At 43.7% G+C, this 21,285-nt stretch overlaps 1 protein-coding gene across 5 annotated transcripts in view; it reads left to right on the top strand.

Moving 5' to 3' along the window:
- The window catches only part of DAZAP1 (DAZ associated protein 1), an 87,047-nt gene that overhangs the window by 27,491 nt on the left and 38,271 nt on the right, over positions 1 to 21,285 (top strand). For all 5 annotated transcript variants that reach the window (XM_073547204.1, XM_073547202.1, XM_073547203.1 and 2 more), the window contains exon 5: positions 8,179 to 8,292. In XM_073547204.1, coding sequence (XP_073403305.1) covers positions 8,179 to 8,292 — 114 coding nt within the window. The remainder of the gene's footprint in view (positions 1 to 8,178; positions 8,293 to 21,285) is intronic.

Genomic DNA, 21,285 nt, shown 5'->3' with positions numbered 1-21,285 from the left:
GCATCCTCACACCATATGTATAAAATCCACATCCATTGTATGACATCTTAAACATTCTCAGGATTGGGAACACCCCATCCTAAATAACCTTAGTGGGGTCAGATATGACTGGTGTACTATATACATTTGAGTCATTTTATTATTGGCTGATAGACACCCCGGTTGGAGAACCAAGGATCTCCTCCCAATCTTCATTTTGGATATCTGGAACTAGAGACCGCCACCTCTCCCTTACTGACGTTAAAGCCAGTCAGAGCCTGCGGACTACATATAAGTATGAGGTAAAAATAAGACCCTGGGGGCCTTGTAATTTGAGAATCCCTATCAAAGGATAGGACGATATTGCTTGGGTCGTAAGGCTGGTTTCACATTAGCGTTTTTTTGTGCAACGCATCGTATGTTTAATATGGCGTGCGCATGGCCTTGCGTTTGCACGCGTTCGTATGCATTTTCGTGCGCAAGCGTTTTTTTTTCAAGGTGTGCGCCTAGGCGCGCCAGACGCAACCTGTTACATTTTTGGGTCTGCCGAAAGGCGTAAAAAAACCCGCTTGCGCATGGAATGCAACAAAATAACGCATTACAGTCTATGGGCATGCAGGTGTGCACATGGACATGCGTTCGTCTGCTTTTTCGTGCGCATGCATTTTTGGTGTAAAAATGTGTAGACACTGGTTTTGACCCCTAGAGAACGAATGCGCATAAAAACCGCAAAAATGCATGATGAGTTTTTATTGCGCACAATGCGCATGCAAAAAAAACTAATGTGAAATTAGCCTAAGTGTGATTGAATTGCTGATGTAAGCTGTAGGTATCGAAAAAATTGGGACCTCGGGACACCGTGTTTAATTTGCATTTACTCAAAGGACATTAGGACATTGTGATCATATAAATCATTAATCGAGGAAACATTATATGAGATCCAGAATTGAGTGGACGGGTGGTTTAATAGCATCGGGAAATAGGAATTGTTCCATAATGGCATTTCAGCTATAACGTCAACAAAACGAACCACTCGTTTAAGGCTAGTTTCACATTAGCGTTTTTTAGCACTGCGCTTCGTGCGCAGTAGAAACACATGCAAAAAACGCATCATGTGTTTTGCTTGCGTTTGCATTTTTTAGGCGCATGCGTTTTAACCAGTTTCTAGGCATGGTAACTCTTAAAACGCATGCAACTTCAAACGCAGGCGTGTGCGTGTCTATGCGCACGCCTGCGCTCCCATAGACTTTAATGTGTTATTTTTGGGCATTCCGTGCGCAAGCGTGCACATGCGTTTTTTTTATGCCGTTGGACGGACCCAAAAAATGCAACAGGTTGCGTCGGGCGCACACTACAAAAAACCGCATGCGCACGAAAATGCATGCAAACGTGTGCAAACACTAGACCATGCGCCAGTCATGTTAAACATAGGGGCGCATGGACGCGCACGATGCGCTGCGCTAAAAAACGCTAATGTGAAACCAGCCTAAGTTGTTTCCAGAATGACATTGCCAACAGGAGTAAGGGTAATCCAGAGATGTTAAGTTTGTCTACTTCTAAAAACCCCAACAAGCAATCGGTCCTTGCAGCATGAGCCAGATGGCTCTCCGAGTTAGCCAAACAATTATTAGGCATCCATCTACTCAGGGCTCTGACTTGCCCAGCCAAGTAATATAAAAAGAAATCCGGCAATGCCACCCCGTCCAACTGTTTAGACCTATGTAAGGTAGACTATTTGAGTTTAGGTCTAGCCTTCCCCCATATAAAGGATGAGATTAATGAATTTAGGCCTGAGAAAAAAGATTTGGGGATCAGTACTGCACTGTTAGAAGGGAGTAATGGAGTTTGGGGGAGTAGGATCATTTTAATGAGGTTAATACGCAAATTTAAGTTTAACAAGATCTAACAACGGGAGAATATTCATTTTTAAGCCAAGTCTACTATATTTTGAAATGTTTATTCCCAGGTACTTAAAGTTAAGTTACAACAGGCAATGGGGATAACGTTTCAAGGTGATCCACTGGACCAAGGGAGGGAGGCATCAAGGCGGATTTATTCCAATTTATGTATAATCCCGAATAATTACTACATTTGTCTATAGTAGCAATCACATGGGGTAGTGTGTGTTCTGGTTTATCCATAAATATCACCATATCATCAGCATATAAGCCAATGGTATCTAAACGACCCGCTATTTCTATACCTTTAATGACTGGAGTGGATCTTATATGAATTGCCAACGCTTCAATTGCAAGCACGAAAAGGGCCGGGGAAAGGGGGCACCCCTGGCGTGTTCCTCTTGCCAAATAGAACGATTCGGATACAGAGTTATTTATTATTCGGGCTTTTGGTTTCATGTACATCGTGTATATCCACTTCATAAATTTGGAACCAAATTCATATTTTTGTAAATATGCAGATAAAAATGACCACTCAAGAGAATCGAAGGCCTTAGCCGCATCCAGCGAAGCCAAGGCCCTTTGATTATCTGGCACTAGGGAACTGTACTGGACCACTGACTGAACTCTCCTAATATTAATAGATGTATTTTTCCCAGGCATGAAACCAGTCTGGTCTGAATTTAATCTAGTGGCCGGGATTTTAGTGAAGATCTTATAGTCCACATTTACCAACGATATGGGGCTATATGATCCACATTCAAGAGGATCCTTCCCCCTCCTTCCTAAGCACTATTATATTTGCCTCATAAAAGGAGTCCGGTAAAGAACCTTCCTCCCGGGTCCTCTGAAACACCCTCAGAAGGAGTGGTGCCAAAACATCCCAATCTTTCCTCTACATTTCTGTGGGAAATCCATCCGGCCCAGGCACCTTCCCAGAGGCCATATCCGCTATGGCTTCATTTATTTCCTCTATTGTGAAGTCTGCATCCAGAAAGGCTTATTGAGCGGGACTCGGTGTGGGAAACTTTACGTCTCATAATCAAGGCAGTCCGAAGTGCTAAAACGCCTTCTGGAACTACATAACGTTTTATAATAGTCATGGAAACTGAAACTCCTGGAGTATATCACCCGTTGAGGTTACTATTGAGTTATCTAGTCTTCGAATTTGAAATATGGTATTAGATGTGTTGTGTTGGCGCTCTATGAATGCCAATAACTTGCTGGACTGATTTCCTAGTTCAAAATATGACTTGAGTAAAAAATGTACGTTTTAGTTTTGGTATCCATATATTGAATATATAATCTATAGGAGTTTAGCCACTCACTTCTATTTTAATTTGTTTAGCTCTATAATTTGCTTCTGAATTCCTCATTCGCTTCTCCATCTCATCATCTTCCCTAGATGTCATCCGTTTAATATAGGAAATTGTGGAAGACAAACATCCCCTTAGATATGCTTTAAGGGCATCCCAACATAAGTTAATATTCTGTGGTTCAGGGTGGGATGAAATGAAGCAGTCTAATTGGTCTAGAGTTCTGTCATTGGGGCCTATTTCAGCCAAAATGGGTTCAACTTCCAAAACAGATTGACTCCTTTGGCCAAACCTAAGTGTAACTATTATCGGGCTATGATCTGAGATGCCCCTGTTCCCATGTTCCACATCCCCCACCCACATTGCCAGGTTGCTGGAACCAAATATATAATCTATACGAGAGAGTGTGTGTCTAAAGGATGAGTGACAGGTATATTGTCACATCAGAATGACTTATCCTCCACAACCACTGCCCTCAATGAGCAATGATAGCGGAGATGGAGAGCAGGCTGTCCTGGATACTCCGACATCTAGTCTTAAGTCTATCAAGACCGTTATCCATGACGAGGTTAAAATCTCCCATGCACATAACTAATGCATCTGGATAATTTAAGACAAAGCTTACAGCCTTTTTAATGACTGATATTGGCCTTGAGTAGGTTATAGACACACATTATGACGTAGTCTTTCAAATCTATCGACGCGTGCACAAAAACAAGCATCCCTCAGGGTCTTTTCCGAGCCTCCTTGACCTTCCATCTAGTGTCCTTATGGATTAACAAAGAAACTCATCTAGAGTAAATGGAATGGAATGCATGTATGGACCATTGTACCCATGGTTTCTGCACACATCGAGCCAAATCTCTGATCAAGTGTTTCAACCAGGGCCACAATGTGAGGACAATGACGTTTAATCTGGGGAAAAAAACTTAATTCTCTTTCGGGGAGACCCAAGACCTCTCACCTTCCAAGTCATGCATATTAATTCAGACCCCATGGTCCCTTGTCCTAATATGGTATACAATGTCACGCAGACTGAACCTTACAGGCAGCATAATTAGTATCTTTGCAGCAGTATCTCTATAAACATCAACTAACAATACTGAAGCAAGAAAAAACAAAATAAAGTTCAAAGGAGCACAGTCCCAAGCTCCTCTCATATTCCCAAAAAGAGGGTACCCTCACTGAACACAGTGTGCGGTATCGGTGTTACATTGGATGTTGGCGGAAAGAGCCCCTTTTCCCCAATGTACCCATATAGGGGACGGCAGCAGTCAAATCAGGGTGACGTTCCAGTTGCTCACGCGTAGGACCCTGCAGCCATTCCACAGCCTCCGCCGTTGTGCAGAATATGGAAGAGCCCTTGTAAACAATACGAGTCGAGCTGGGTAAATCATTGAGTATAAGATGTTTCTTTCTCTGAGCTGCTTCTTGATCTCCATAAATTGAGCCTGCTGCTTCTGTAGCTCCATGGAAAAATTGATATTGTGGCATTATTGAATTTAATGGGGCTTTTTTGCCTTGGCATGAGGAGGATAGCGTCTCTGTCCCTGTAGTTTAGGAGACGTGCCAAAAAAAGGATGTGGCGGACTGCCTGGGGGGAGAGATTTTGTTGAGACCCTATGGACCCTTTCTACAGAAAAGGTTGAAGAGAACTCATCTCTGAGTGTCTTTAAGCCAATTTTCCAAAAATTGCTCCGGCCGTTGACCTTCAGAACTTTCTGGTAATGCAATGATTCGGATATTTTTCCGGCGTGACCTGTTTTCCAAGTCGTCCGTCTTCTGCCTCCGGGCATGGAGCCAGCTACTTTTATCAGTTTAGTAAGGGTATCCTCCAGACTGGATACTCTCGTTTCAACTTCCGTAATGCGCCCTCTCATGGCTTGCATATCCTGCCAAAGATGCCCCACTTCTGAATGTACCTCCTCAATTTTCCCAGTCTGGGATGTTCTAGTTAGAAAAATGGCTTGCATTAATTGTTCAAGTCTTCTTGATCCCCTCCCTTTCCGCTGTCAGAATTGAGATTTTTACACTGGTCCGCAGCTTTAACATTTGATGGGGTATTTCTGCGGGATCTTGAATTATCAGAGGGGTCAGCCCTTGCAAATTCTTTTTAAATTTTCAATCGCCCCTGAACTATTCGGCGAGCTCATGGTTAAGATTTATGTGGTATATATAGCAAGTAGGTGAAGTAAATTGTCCCTTTCCTTTGCCCTAGCTCAGGAGCTTAATTTGCCTGAATTTACTATACAGTGTGTGCAGAATTAGGCAAATGAGTATTTTTATCACATCATCCTTTTAATACGTGTTGTCCTACTCCAAGCTGTATAGGCTTGAAAGCCAACTGCCAGTTATGTAAATCAGGTGATTTGCATCTCTGTAATGAGGAGGGGTGTGGTCTAATGACATCAACACCCTATATAAGGTGTGCTTAATTATTAGGCAACTTCCTTTCATTTAGCAAAATGGGTCAGAAGAAAGATTTGACGGACTCTGAAAAGTCAAAAATTGAGATGTCTTGCAGAGGGATGCAGCAGTCTTGAAATTGCCAAACTTTTGAAGCGTGATCACCGAACAATCAAGCGTTTCATGACAAATATCCAACAGGGTCGCAAGAAGCGTGTTGATAAAAAAAAAAGGTACAAAATAACTGCCCATGAATTGAGGAAAATCAAGCGTCAAGATGCCATTTGCCACCAGTTTTGCCATATTTCAGAGCTGCAATGTTACTGGAGTATCAAAAAGCACAAGGTGTGCCACACTCAGGGACATGGCCAAGTTAAGGAAGGCTGAAAAACGACCACCTTTCAACAAGAAACATAAGATAAAACTTCAAGACTGGGCCAAGAAATATCTTAAGACTGATTTCTAAGGTTTTATGGACTGATGAAATCAGAGTGACTCTTGATGGGCTAGATGGTTGGGCCCGAGGCTGGATCAGTAAAGGGCAGAGAGCTCCACTCCACTCCAACTCAGACGCCAGCAAGGTGGAGGTGGGGTACTGGTATGGGCTGGTATCATCAAAGATGAACTTGTGGGACCTTTTCGGGTTGAGGATGGAGTGAAGCTCAGCTCCCAGACCTACTGCCAGTTTCTGGAAGACACCTTCAGGCAGTGGTACTGGAAGAAGTCGGTATCGCTCAAGAAAAACATGATTTTCATGCAGGCCAAAGCTCCATCACATGCATCCAAATACTCCACAGCGTGGCTGGCCAGTAAAGGTCTAAAAGAAGAAAAAATAATGGCATGGCCCCCTTGTTCACCTGATCTGAACCCCATAGAGAACCTGTGGTCCCTCATAAAATGTGAGATCTACAAAGCGGGAAAACAGTACACCTCTCCGAACAGTGTCTGGGAGGCTGTGGTGGCTGCTGCACGCAATGTTGATCGTAAACAGATCAAGCAACTGACAGAATCTATGGATGGAAGGCTTTTGAGTGTCATCGTAAAGAAAGGTGGCTATATTGGTCACTGATCATTTTTTTGTTTGTTTTTGAATGTCAGAAATGTTTATTTCTAAATTTTGTGTTATATTGGTTTACCTGGTGAAAATAAACAAGTGAGATGGATATGTTTTTTTTTTTTTGTTTTTTTTTTTATTAAGATGCCTAATAAATCTGCACAAACAGATATCCTCCTAAGATAGCCAAATCTAAAAAAAAACCCACTCCAACTTCCAAAAATATTAAGCTTTGATATTTGAGTCTTTTGGGTTGATTGAGAACATAGTTGTTCAATAATAAAAAGAATCCTCTCAAATACAACTTGACTAATAATTCTGCACGCAGTGTAGTGAGACAGAACAACCAAACTTATCTGGTCAGTTGTGCAGCTCTTTTTCAGCTATAATATGCTGCTCTGTCAGCAAGTCACTGCGTTATCCACCCCTTCCAGCCTCAGGGAACTGGAGAAGTGAAAGTAGAGAGATATCAGCACAGTCTTATGTCATTTATCAGCAGTGTATAATACCCAATGCGACCTTAGCTTCAGGGCAGTGAGATCGTATTATAAAGGTCCTACAACAGACCCCAGCGTGCGATCCGATGAAGTGTGCTGTCAGCAAACTGCCACGGACACCGCATCCCCAGTCCCAAGCAACTGAGAGGTGATGAGAGCGGTGAATGTAATCAAGATGGCGGGCGCCAGTGGGCAGCGTATAACTTCAGTGAAGGAGCACTGGGGCTCATTTCTCAAAGGTCACACCTTGCGCACCCTCCTGTGTATCTTTGAGTCCTGCGCGCCATCCAACCCGCTGCACCTGAGGTGAAGTCTTTCAGACTGCATCTCAGTTTCAGAGCACGCAGTAGAAAATGGCTGCTGCCTCCTTGCAGGCTCTGCTTTCTGTCCGGGTCTCCCGGGATCTGCCCTGACTGGAGCCGCACTCCGCACCTCCTCGGAAGCCAGAGGTTTCCTTGAGCCCAGGGGGTCCACAGTATTATCAAGGTGGGTCTTTCGGGTGTTATAAAGGTAAGATTTGAGTCAGGATCGTAGGAACTCTGCCTAAGCATGTCCTCAGCTCCTCTGCATCACCACGCCCTCCGTGATATTTATGTTTGAATGATTTCAGTGTGGGACTTGGAAATCGGATCCCCTTTGTGCTTCATAAGATGATAGATTTGATTTTAGTGTTATGTGCTTGCTGTGTAGCTCTTGGGGAAATATGCACTGTTAGTTGCAGCTATTGCATCACGCTGGAAAGGAATCGTGCGTATTCATTCTCAAGCCAAGGCTCCCCCCTACGCTGATGGACAGCTTTCTCCTTATAACTAAACATAGGGAGAAGTTGAAATCAGCAGTTGGATTTCAAATACTGGATTAAGCTTCCAGTTCATGAACACCAAGGACTCCTGAGTGCAACTTTTTTGTGCACCCTCTGAGTGATGGTTATTTAGTGAAATAAAGGATTCTTAAAGAATCAATATGCAAAATCCAATTTTGGAGCTGGATATGGTGTTGATCCTGATTGTTTTTCCTTTTTTGTACAGCAACAGAAGAGCCCTAGAACTGAAAGCAATAAATCTAACAAGATATTTGTGGGTGGAATTCCACATAACTGTGGGGAAGCTGAACTGAGAGAGTACTTTAAGCGTTTTGGAGTGGTAAGTCCACCAAGTCCTTCAATCCTTCAGTATGTCTTTATGTAATGTACAGTTGTGTGAAAAAGTGTTTGCCCACTTTCTGATTTCATATTCTTCTGCATGTTTGTCCACTTCTGTGTTTCAAATTACCAAACTAATTTAAATATTAGACAGATGACACAAGTAGACACAAAATGCTGTTTTTAATCCCTTAACAACTGCTAATACACATTAAAACAGTGGTTGTTAAGGGACCTTATTCCCTCATTGCCATTTTAAAACTGCGTTGCCTGCTGATGGCATTTCCTGAGGGTGGTAGCTGTACGTGACACCTGACAAACTGCAGTGTCTTACCCGGCTGATTTTTGCAACCGATTGGGGCTGATTATCCCTTTTAAATACCACTATCAATTGCAACAGCGGTATTTATGTTGTTTCAAGGGAGTCACCGGACCATTGGACCCCTGCTATGAGAATCATGGGTCCCAGTGGTTATCATGGTACCCTGAGGTAATGTGATGACCCTAGGGGTACGGTGGCCTGTGAGATCCAGCAATACGCTGAGTCTCACAGGCTGTGTCAGTGAGACACTGACAGTCTCATGCACTGCTGTATTCGAGTACTGCAGTGTATTATGTACATATTATGCACCCTAAAATTGTACCAAAAAAACCTGCAACTCATCCCGCAAAAAATAAGCTCTCTCAGCTCTGTTCGCCCAAAAATAAGTTACAGCTCAGAATATGGTGAAAAAATAAGTTTTGATTAAAAAAAAAAAAAAAAAAAAAAAGGTTTTTACTGTGTGATGGCAGCAAAACCTAAATAAATCTGGTAAACGCACAGACCAGAAGAAAAAATTCACCTTATCACTTAAATCACACGATGAACAGTGCAACACAAAAATAAAAATTAAAACTGTTCTTGTACTGCTGTCTTATTTGTTCATATCAACCGCCCCCAAAAAATCGGAATAAGGCTTTACTCACATTTATCCTGCACCTTCTGCTGAGCGCTTATGTTGGGGTTTCCATGTAAATTCCCCAAAACTGCGATTCAGAGAGAACCCTCGACAGAACCACTCACTTATGAGGCAGATGGAGCCACTTTGGAATGGTCTGTATCACGGCGGTATCACATCCTTTTTAGGTGTCTTTTTAGCACAGAAGTGTGGGCAACCACAGATCTGGGCACACCTAATAAGACCATACCACCGGAGCAGAAACCAAACTGAGTATGAAGTGTCTCCATCTGTCTCATGGTGGATGGCTCCGTTGAGGGTTTTGTCTGAACCGCGTTTTTATGTAATTTACATGGAAACCCAGCTGCAAGTGCTCAACATTGAAAACAATAATGTGACACAGCCTTATTCTGGAAGCAATCAATAATTGTTCCCTATAAAACCCCTAATGCATCTTTCACAAAACCAGTCCCCACTCGGGTGTGTTATGTCACTGGAATTTATAGGGGATTTCCACATTATTGGTAAAATAAAAACTGGATAAGTGACACAGCCCCAAATACATAGATGTTTGGCATTATTGTACTGGGGGGGGAGATCACTTAATTTGCAGGTGCCTTTCACCATAAGCACAAGCTGGGCACAACGTATAGGACCTCTACACTGTATAGGGACACAATGTATGGGCACTAAACTGGCATATTTACAATTCTCCTGAAAAAAAGCCTGGAGCGGATGTTACAAAATAGTCACTGCAGCTGTAGACTAAGTCATAGAGAGGTGCAGTTTCTAAAATGTGGTCACTTTTGGGGTTTTTCTGCTGTTCCGACACCTTCAGGGCGCTCCGCTGAAGTTGCCCGCAAACTATTCTAGCAAAATCGGTGCTTCAAAAGCCAAATAGCACTCTTTGCTTCTCAGCCCTGATATGTGGCCTAATAGTAATTTCTGACAAAATGTGGGGCATCACCACGTTCTGGATAAATTGCTCAATAAACAATGGGGTTCAGTTTTACGTATTAACCCTTGTGTACCTGAAAAGTTTGCAGCAAATACAATAATTACGTTTTTACCACTAAAATGTCATATTCTCCATGTTGTAAAGTTTTGTGAGGGCCCAGGGGTTCAAAATACTCATTACACCCTTAGATGAATTCCTTAGACGATGAAGTTTCCATTATGGGGTCACCTTGGGGGTGGGGTTCTGCTGTTCTGGTACCTCGGGCTCAGCTAATGGAGACCACAATCTATTCAAATGAGATCTGCATTCTAAAAGGCAAGCAGCGCTCCTTCCCAACCGATCCCCCACCATGTGCTCAAATAGTATACAATCACATATGGGGTACTGCCACATTCGAGAGACTTTGCATAACAAATTGTATAATGAAAAAGGTATGGAGGGATCCCGCGGTAGTTTAAAAAAAAAAAAAAGCTTTATTTTATGATATGAGGAAGACTAGCGTCAAAATGCGTTGATCTGTGCCTCTGGGTGTATAGTACCAGACAATATGTGTTTCCAACATTTTTAAATAAAGCTATTTTTTAACTACCCCGCCTACTGCTGGATCCCTCCCTACCTTTTTCATTATGCTTTCTGTTTGCTCAACTGGTTCTGGGCAAGGTGTTGGCTGGTAGCAGGGAGTCCACACACACACACACACACACACACACACACACACACACACACACACACACACACCTGACTTTCCCATAACAAATTGTAGGGTCCAATTTCTCCTATTCCCCCTCGTGTAAATTATAAATTTTATGCTAAAACAGTAGGTCAAAAATGCTCACTACACACCTGGTTGAATTCTTTGAGGGGTATAGTTTCCAAAATTGGCTCACTTGTGTGGGGTTTCTGGTTATTTGCATGTCAGGGGCTCTCAAAATACAACATCGCATTCACAATCTATACCAAATAGCCCGCTTTCCTTTCCTAGCCCTGCTATGTGCTCAAGCAGGAGTTCTTGACCACATATGGGGTATAGTTGCGTTCGGGAGAAATTGCACAACAAATTATGGGGTCTGTTTTCTCCTATTATCTATTGTGATAATTACAAATTTGTGGCTAAAACATTTTCACAAAAAAAATGAGCATTTTCTATACAACCCTAATGTTATCAATTTCTGTGTAGTACCCCTGGGTTCGGAATGCTCGTTATACCCCTGGATAAAATCCTTGAGGCCTGCAGTCATCACATCAAAGTGTGCGTTCCAAAACATTACTCCTTTCTTTCAGAGCTCTGCCATGTGCCCAAATGCTAAATTTTCACCCATATGGGGTATTTGTGTACTCGGGAGAAATTGAACAACTTTTAGTGTCCATTTTCTCCTGTTATCCTGTGAAAATATAAAATTTGGGGCTAAAAGTACATTTTTGTGGGAAAATGTTAGTTTTTTTTGTTTTCACAGCTCTATAAATTTGTCAAACACCTGGGGGTTCAAGGTGCTCACCACACATCTGTAGTATCCAAAATGGAGTTACTTGTGTGGCGTTTCCACAGTTTAGGTACATAATGGGCTCTCCAAATGCGAAATGGCGTCCGTTCTATATTCCAGACATTTTTGCGTTCAAAAAGTCAGTGCTCCTTCCCCTCCGACCCCTGCCATGCTGCGCCCAAACAATAGTTTTCCCCCACATATCAGGTATCTGCGTACTCAGGAGAAATTGCGCAACAATATTTTGGGTCCATTTTTTCTTGTCACCCTCTGAAAATGAGAAAAATTTGGGCTAAAGTAAAATGTTCATTTCCAGTTCACAAATCCTGACAGCACCATGGAGGACGTCCTTATTATCATCTTTGGGACAGGAAACAACGCGAGGTTAAAAGGACCCTCCCATCTCCACCCCTCAGTGGTTTTTCCTGTCCCAATGAGGATAGGAACGATGAGAGGAAGCTCCTATCCCTAGCTGCACCGGGCAGATCAACGTGGGGGCCCAGCTTTTTCCTTCCTGCTATCCAGCAATCTGCGGCTGACACCCTCCAATGGGGGGTACCTCAGCCTACCTCAGTGAAGTACTGCTCCTGAGTTGCGAGCCGCTTCCCCCTGCTTGGGGGCTTTTGGCTCTGGTGTCTGCCTCTTGCGTGCTGTAAGCCCTGCGGGCGCGCTTCTGGAGAAGTCATCTCTGCAGGCCAGGCAGAGCACTTCCAGGTTATGGCCGGCGTGCCTTTCAGTGTGCGTTCCACAGTGGAATGCAGGAAGAGGATCCGGCGGGGACTTCAGGTGGCATGGGTATCGTAAAAATGGGGTCCTCGTGTATGTTGGCTTCCTTACTGTAAGATAGGACTTCATACCAGAAAATTCTACATGGAGGATTCCACTAAAACAGATATTGGCTTGGAACAAAGCCAGGGGCATGTGAATAAGCTTGCAAAGCAACACCCATTTTAGCCCTTTCTCTACACTTTGAAACACATGGCATATACTCTGTGTATTCTAGGGGGGAATACCTGTCTCGGCAACTCCAAAGAAGGATAACAAGAAGTCAGGGAGAATTTAAAGATGAGCTATCTGTAATGCCGAACTACCAGAGACCTCGCAGAAACACCTATGTGAACCCTGCACTTCAACAATCATCAGAGAAGAGCAGACTTCTTCACTATTAGACATGAGGTCCATTATAAGAGAGGAGGTCCATGCATCCATTTCTGGGATTGTATACTCTCAAGCCTCACAATCTGAAACCCAGGGAGGGTACCATAGGAGACCAAGTGAGGCAGAAGTGTCCTATGATGACGAGATGTCGGATGAATCCGACCAGGAGGAAAGGGTAGCCTTTACTGATCCACCAGAGGGAGGAAAGGGGTACCTTTTTTAATCCGAGGACATGGACGAACTCCTTCGTGCGGTACGAGATGCCATGCAGATGGAGGAAACCCCAAAACCCCTCTCTTCTCCATACAGAACGAGATGTTTGGAGGGTTACGATCACAGTGAAGTAGAGTGTTCTCGGTCAACAGCCACGTTCGTTCTATGATCATGGAGGAGTGGGAAAATGCGGAGAAAAAAAAACGTTCATTCCGAGAGACTTTAACTCCGCCTACCCTTTGAGCCAGAGGACGTCAAAGCATGGGAAGACATCCCCAAGATAGACGTTCCGGTAGCCAAAGTGGCGAAGAGAACTTGGATCCCATTTGAAGATTCCTCCAGCTTGAAAGAACCTATGGACCGGAAGGCGGATGGTCTCCTTAAAAGAACCTGGGAAACCTCGGCAGCCGTAATCCAAGCTAACATTGTGGCGACCTCGGTGGCTCAGTCCATGCACTTATGGGTCGACGACCTAGAGAAACAGTTGAGATCTAAGACTCCCAGGGACACCATCCTAAAATCCCTTCCCCTCATGAAACTGGCGACCGACTGCATGGCTGACGCGTCTGCGGAATCTGAAAGATTCGCAGCCAGGAATGGGTCTTTGTCCAATGCTGCCCAAAGGGCTATCTGGTTAAAGACTTGGTCTTGGGACACGCAGTCCAAAAAATAAGCTTTGCTCCATTTCCTTCTCAGGTAATAAAGTATTTGGGCCTGTTCTGGATGATATTCTAGAGAAGGCATCAGACAAAAAGGGGTTCCCTGAGGAGAAACCAAAGAAATATCAACGCTTTTCTTAGGCCCCAACCTAGCCAGAAGTCAGGCTATAAGGGGAAAGGGAAAACGGGCAGATTGCGTTACACCCAGGGAGAGTTAGGGAACTCCACTTTTGGTTCAGGCTCAGGTAGAAAGTGACGCCATGAGTTGGGGCGGTTCCTGAGGGGTGACAGGAGATCTCCGAAAATCTGTGGATCTTAGAGAGAGTCTCCCGAAGCTACAAGATAGTTCACCCATCTACCCCCGGAAACGTTCATTACAACGAATTCCCGCCTTACGTCAGCCGCTTCCCCCATGTGAACAGATATCCAGGACTTACTAAAGATCGGAGTGATAGTCCCGGTCTCCGAGCAGGAAAAGTGCAAGGGCCATTATTTCAACCTCTTCTCAGTAAAGGAACCCTCAGGAGAGAGCAGGATGATAAACCTCAAGCCCTTAAACCAATGGATAAGATACAAGAAATTCAAGTTGGAATCCATCAAATCTATGATTCCTCTTATAGACAAAAATATGGTGATACCTAGATTTAAAGAATGCGTACTATCACGTTCCAGTCCATGCTTCCCAGAGATTCCTAAATTTTGCTGTGAGGGTCTGTCAATACGGTACAGACCAAAGTTTGGACACACCTTCTCATTCAAATAGTTTTCTTTATTTTCATGACTATGAAAATTGTAGATTCATTCTGAAGGCATCAAAACAATTAACACATGTGGAATTATAAAATTAAAGTGTGAAACAACTGAAAATATGTCTTATATTCTAGATTCTTCAAAGTAGTCACCTTTTGCTTTGATTACTGCTTTGCACACTCTTGGCATTCTCTTGATGAGCTTCAAGTGGTAGTCACCAGAAATAATAATAATAATAAATTTTATTTTTATAGCGCCGACATATTCCGCAGCACTTTACATTTCAGAGGGGATTTGTACAGACAATAGACATTACAGCATAACAATAATCACATACAGTAGATTATTACAAATACCAAGAGGAAAGAGGGCCCTGCTCGCAAGCTTACAGTCTATGAGGAAAGAGGGAGACACGAAAGGTGGGTGGTAACAGTTACCCTGATTGTATGGACCAGTCATAATGTTAAGTGTGTAACAGTACAGACACAGAGGGCTAATGGAGGCATAAAGCATGTGGGAACATGATGCGGGGAACCTGGTTATGGTAAAACTTTTGGCTCTGCCACACAGGGATAGATTAGGTTAATGTGTTGGGGTGGTAGGCCAGTCTGAATAAATGCGTTTTCAGGACACGCTTAAAATTGTGGGGATTGGGGACTAATCGTATTGACCTGGGAAGTGCATTCCAAATGGTCTTCCAACAGTCTTGAAGGAGTTCCCAGAGATGCTTAGCACTTGTTGGCCCTTTTGCCTTCACTCTGCCGTCCAGCTCACCCCAAACCATCTCGATTTGGGTTCAGGTCTGGTGACTGTGGAGGCCAGCTCATCTGGCGTAGCACCCCATCACTCTCCTTCTTGGTCAAGTAGCCCTTACACAGCCTGGAGGTGTGTTTGAGGACATTGTCCTGTTGAAAAATAAATGATGGTCCAACTAAACACAAACCGGATGGAATGGCATGCCGCTGCAAGATGCTGTGGTAGCCATGCTGGTTCAGTATGCCTTCAATTTTGAATAAATCCCCAACAGTGTCACCAGCAGAGCACCCCCACACCATCACACCTCCTCCTTCATGCTTCACGGTGGGAACCAGGCATGTAGAGTCCATCCGTTCACCTTTTCTACGTCACACAAAGACATGGTGGTTGGAACCAAAGATCTCAAATTTGGACTCATCAGAACAAAGCACAGATTTCCACTGGTCTAATGTCCATTCCTTGTGTTCTCTAGCCCAAACAAGTCTCTTCTGCTTGTGGCCTGTCCTTAGCAGTGGTTTCCTAGCAGCTATTTTACCATGAAGGCCTGCTGCACAAAGTCTCCTCTTAACAGTTGTTGTAGAGATGTGTCTGCTGCTAGAACTCTGTGTGGCATTGACCTGGTCTCTATTCTGAGCTGCTGTTAACCTGCGATTTCTGAGGCTGGTGACTCGGATGAACTTATCCTCCGCAGCAGAGGTGACTCTTGGTCTTCCTTTCCTGGGGCGGTCCTCATGTGAGCCAGTTTCTTTGTAGTGCTTGATGGTTTTTGCCAATGCACTTGGGGACACTTTCAAAGTTTTCACAATTTTTCGGATTGACTAACCTTCATTTCTTAAAGTAATGATGGCCACTCGTTTTTCTTTACTCAGCTGCTTTTTTCTTGCCATATTACAAATTCTAACAGTCTATTCAGTAGGACTATCACCTGTGTATCCACCAGACTTCTGCACAACACAACTGATGGTCCCGACCTCATTTATAAGGCAAGAAATCCCACTTATTAAACCTGACAGGGCACACCTGTGAAGTGAAAACCATTGCCGGTGACTACCTCTTGAAGCTCATCAAGAGAATGCCAAGAGTGTGCAAAGCAGAAATCAAAGCAAAAGGTGGCTACTTTGAAGAACCTAGAATATAAGACATACAGTATTTTCAGTTGTTTCACACTTTTTTGTTAGTTATATAATTCCACATGTGTTAATTCATAGTTTTGATGCCTTCAGAGTGAATCTACAATTTTCATAGTCTTGAAAATAAAGAAAATGCTTTGAGAAGGTGTCCAAACTTTTGGTCTGTACTGTGTGTATGTATATACGTGTGTGTGTATGTATGTGTATATATATATATATATATATATATATATATATATATATATATATATATATATATATATATATATATATATAGTGCCTACAAGTAGTATTCAACCCCCTGCAGATTTAGCAGGTTTGATAAGATGCAAATAAGTTAGAGCCTTCAAACTTCACACAAGAGCAGGATTTATTAACAGATGCATAAATCTTACAAACCAAAAAGTTATGTTGCTCAGTTAAATGTTAAAAAATTTTAAACATAAAAGTGTGGGTCAATTATTATTCAACCCCTAGGTTTAATATTTTGTGGAATAACCCTTGTTTGCAATTACAGCTAATAATCGTCTTTTATAAGACCTGATCAGGCCGGCACAGGTCTCTGGAGTTATCTTGGCCCACTCCTCCATGCAGATCTTCTCCAAGTTATCTAGGTTCTTTGGGTGTCTCATGTGGACTTTAATCTTGAGCTCCTTCCACAAGTTTTCAATTGGGTTAAGGTCAGGAGACTGACTAGGTCACTCCAACACCTTGATTTTTTGCCTCTTGAACCAGGCCTTGGTTTTCTTGGCTGTGTGCTTTGGGTCGTTGTCTTGTTGGAAGATGAAATGACGACCCATCTTAAGATCCTTGATGGAGGAGCGGAGGTTCTTGGCCAAAATCTCCAGGTAGGCCGTGCTATCCATCTTCCCATGGATGCGGACCAGATGGCCAGGCCCCTTGGCTGAGAAACAGCCCCACAGCATGATGCTGCCACCACCATGCTTGACTGTAGGGATGGTATTCTTGGGGTCGTATGCAGTGCCATCCAGTATCCAAACGTCACGTGTGTGGTTGGCACCAAAGATCTCGATCTTGGTCTCATCAGACCAGAGAACCTTGAACCAGTCTGTCTCAGAGTCCTCCAAGTGATCATGAGCAAACTGTAGACGAGCCTTGACATGACGCTTTGAAAGTAAAGGTACCTTACGGGCTCGTCTGGAACGGAGACCATTGCGGTGGAGTACGTTACTTATGGTATTGACTGAAACCAATGTCCCCACTGCCATGAGATCTTCCCGGAGCTCCTTCCTTGTTGTCCTTGGGTTAGCCTTGACTCTTCGGACAAGCCTGGCCTCGGCACGGGAGGAAACTTTCAAAGGCTGTCCAGGCCGTGGAAGGCTAACAGTAGTTCCATAAGCCTTCCACTTCCGGATGATGCTCCCAACAGTGGACACAGGTAGGCCCAACTCCTTGGAAAGGGTTTTGTACCCCTTGCCAGCCTTGTGACCCTCCACGATCTTGTCTCTGATGGCCTTGGAATGCTCCTTTGTCTTTCCCATGTTGACCATGTATGAGTGCTGTTCACAAGTTTGGGGAGGGTCTTAAATAGTCAGAAAAGGCTGGAAAAAGAGATAATCCAAACATGTGAAGCTCATTGTTCTTTGTGCCTGAAATACTTCTTAATACTTTAGGGGAACCAAACAGAATTCTGGTGGTTTGAGGGGTTGAATAATAAATGACCCTCTGAATAAACTTTTCACAATTTAAAAAATAATTAAACAAAGAAATAACATTATTTTTTGCTGCAGTGCATTTCACACTTCCAGGCTGATCTACAGTCCAAATGTCACAATGCCAAGTTAATTCCGAATGTGTAAACCTGCTAAATCTGCAGGGGGTTGAATACTACTTGTAGGCACTGTGTGTATATATATATATATATATATATATATATATATGTGTGTATGTATATGTGTATATATATATATATATATATATATATATATATATGCACACACACGATCAAACCTAGGGGGGGGGGGGCAGAATCTCATACTGTTCCACAGAATTTCATACTACACACCTCAGCTGCTGCAGAACCTCATACTTCACACCCCTACACTTGAAAATAAAGACTGCACCTTAAGAAGATGTGGTGATGAATGCAGTCTATTTATTCCAACTATCAGTTGATGTTACTGAAGACGAGCAATGCCTGTCCTGGGCGTCCTTTTGGGCAGCTATGAGGTGTACCTGACTGGTGCTAAAAAAAAAAGTGTTAGTCCGTGTGCTATCCGGCTTTCATTCTTTTTGGTATAGATATGATATGGATAGACAGATATGGATATATAGATAGAGCAGATTTCTAATCTGCTTTTGCTATTGAAAACATTATCTATGAGCTCAAAAACCTTTCAGGTGATGCGGTTTTTTTTTTTTTTAAAAAGTTGATCTGCTTTTGCAACTGAAAAACGTATCCTCAAAAAACTCAGGAAAAACGCTGTGTGAATGTAGCCTTAGATCAGGAATAGAACAGTCATTTATAGGACATTTCATAACTTTCCCAAATTCCTATGAAAAAATATTCAGCATATTCTGCATTGAACTACTGTACCCAATTTATTATATATTTTAGGAGTCTGAGTCGGTCCATTTTATACCGACTCCAACTCCACCAAAATGAGCACCGACTCCACAGCCCTGGCTAAGGGACCATTGCCAGATCTCGATGTCCAGGCTTCAGAAGCCTGTGATGGGTCATAAATTGGGAGAAGTCAGACCTGGTCCCAGAACCCAGGAAGAAATTCCTATGGGTCCTACTCCTGACTGAGAACATCATCTTTTTTGCCAGAAGAAAAACACGCTATGGTAGAAAGACTCCACCAGTTTACAGGAAGCAGCTGCTCCCTTCAGAGAAGCTATGAGAATCTTGGAACTAATGACATCTTCTATCCCCTGCGTACGGTGGAGTCAGTTCCACTCTTGGGAGGTTCAGGGTGCGGTTCTATCCCCCTGGGACAAAAGTCAACTGTTGCTGGACAAAGTGATGCCCCATCCCTCCCGGTAAGGGAAACCTTAAGTTGGTGGACCACTCCAGAAAACCCCCAGGCAGGAGTTCCATGGATTCTCTTCCAGGGAGTCATGATCACCACCGACACAAGTCAGCTAGTCTGGGACGGTCATGTGGAGGAGCGATATTTCCATGGAGAAACGAGTCCAGAGATGGGATCCAGGTCCTTGAATTTCAGGGAGCTGTATGCGGTATGGAAAGTACTACTGCAGGTCCAGTCGATGGTCAGGGGCAGACACATAAAGATCCTGTCCGACAACATGATGGCGGTGGCATTCCTACGTCATCAAGGGGGACCACAACATCCTGCACTACCATATCTGTCCAAGAAGATCTTCAGATGGGCAGAGGCAATGGTCCTATCCGTTTCTGCAGTACACCTGGAGGGATTCAGAAACCAGGTGGCAGACTTTTTGAGCAGACAAAAGTTATGTCCCACGGAGTGGGAGCTGAACGAGGAAGTGTTCAGTATGCTGTGTCAGTGCTGGGGGGGTGCCACGAGTGGATCTCTTCGCTGCCAGAGAGAATGCGAAGGTCAGAAGATTCTTCTCCCTAAACCCCCTAGATCGTTCAGCAGGAGTCGACGCACTGTCCCAGCCATGGGGAGAGGGGCTGTCTTATGCATTTACCCCTCTTCCTCTGGTCCCGAGGGTTCTCAGGAAGGTAAAGGAGGAAAGAGCGAAGATTGCCTTGGGGTGCCTTTCTGGCCGAAGAGGAGTTGGTTCCCTCTACTGAGGAAATTGACGGAAGAAGACCTCATCCTCTGAAGAAGAAAAGATCTCCACCAGAGCCCAGTTCTCCACCACAACCCAGACAGTCTTCAACTCTCAGCATAGATTCTGAGAGGGTAGGTCCTGAAGTCAAAAGGATTGTCCGACGAAGTAATTACTACCCTTCAAGCAAGCAGAAAGCCTGTGACTTCTGCTATATACAACAAGATCTGGAAGCGCTTCTGCATTTATTGCGGAGAAACAGCGGTAGATACGTCCCTCCTGGACATCCCTAAGATTCTTGATTTCCTGCAGACGGGTTTCAAGAAGAACCTTTGACCATGTACTCTGAGGGTACAGATCTCGGGTCCTTAGTGTATTTTTTGACTCTCCCCTATCCATTCACCCCTGGATAGCTAGGGTCTCTAGAGCTACAGGTGCATCTCACAAAATTAGAATATCAAAAAGTTAATTTATTTCAGTTCTTCAATATATAAAGTAAAACTCATATATAAATCTTACATACAAACTCCAAAATATGAATGGAGAAAAAGGATGACTGAAGCAAAAATTAGTACCAAAGATTATTTATTATGCATTTATATAGCGCCATTTATTCCATGGCGCTTTACATGTGAAAAGGGGAAATATAGACAAGTGTAATATATTCAAGAGTAATAAGTGTAAGACAAGGGACACACAAGTACATAAGGAGAGGGGACCCTGCCCGCGAGGGCTCAGTCTACAGGGATGAGTGAGGATACAGTAGGAGAGGGTAGAGCAGGTCGTGCGGTGGTTCTGTAGACCGAGGATCATTGCAGGCTGTAGGCTTGTCGGAACAGGTGGGTCTTCAGGTTCTTCTTGAAGATTTCCGTTGATGGTGAGAGTCTGATGTGTTGCGGTAGGGAGTTCCAGAGTATGGGGGAAGCACGGGAGAAGTCTTGTATGCGGTTATGGGAAGAAGAGATAAGGGGGGGAGTAGAGAAGGAGATCTTGGGACGATCGAAGGTTACGTGCGGGTAGGTACCTAGAGACCATATCACAGATGTATGGAGGAGACAGGTTGTGGATGGCTTTGTATGTCATGGTTAGGGTTTTGAATTGGATCCTCTGGGCTATAGGAAGCCAGTGAAGGGCCTGGCATAGGGGGGAGGCTGGGGAATAGCGGGGAGACAGGTGGATTAGTCGGGCAGCAGAGTGTAGGATGGACTGAAGCAGTGCTAGAGTG

The sequence above is a fragment of the Dendrobates tinctorius genome, unplaced genomic scaffold, assembly GCF_039654945.1.
Source record: "Dendrobates tinctorius isolate UK_male_01 unplaced genomic scaffold, ASM3965494v1 ptg000011l, whole genome shotgun sequence".
NCBI classification, from domain to species: Eukaryota; Metazoa; Chordata; class Amphibia; order Anura; family Dendrobatidae; genus Dendrobates; species Dendrobates tinctorius.
Note: the sequence above shows the minus strand (reverse complement) of the source record. Positions and strands in the feature narration are given on the sequence as shown.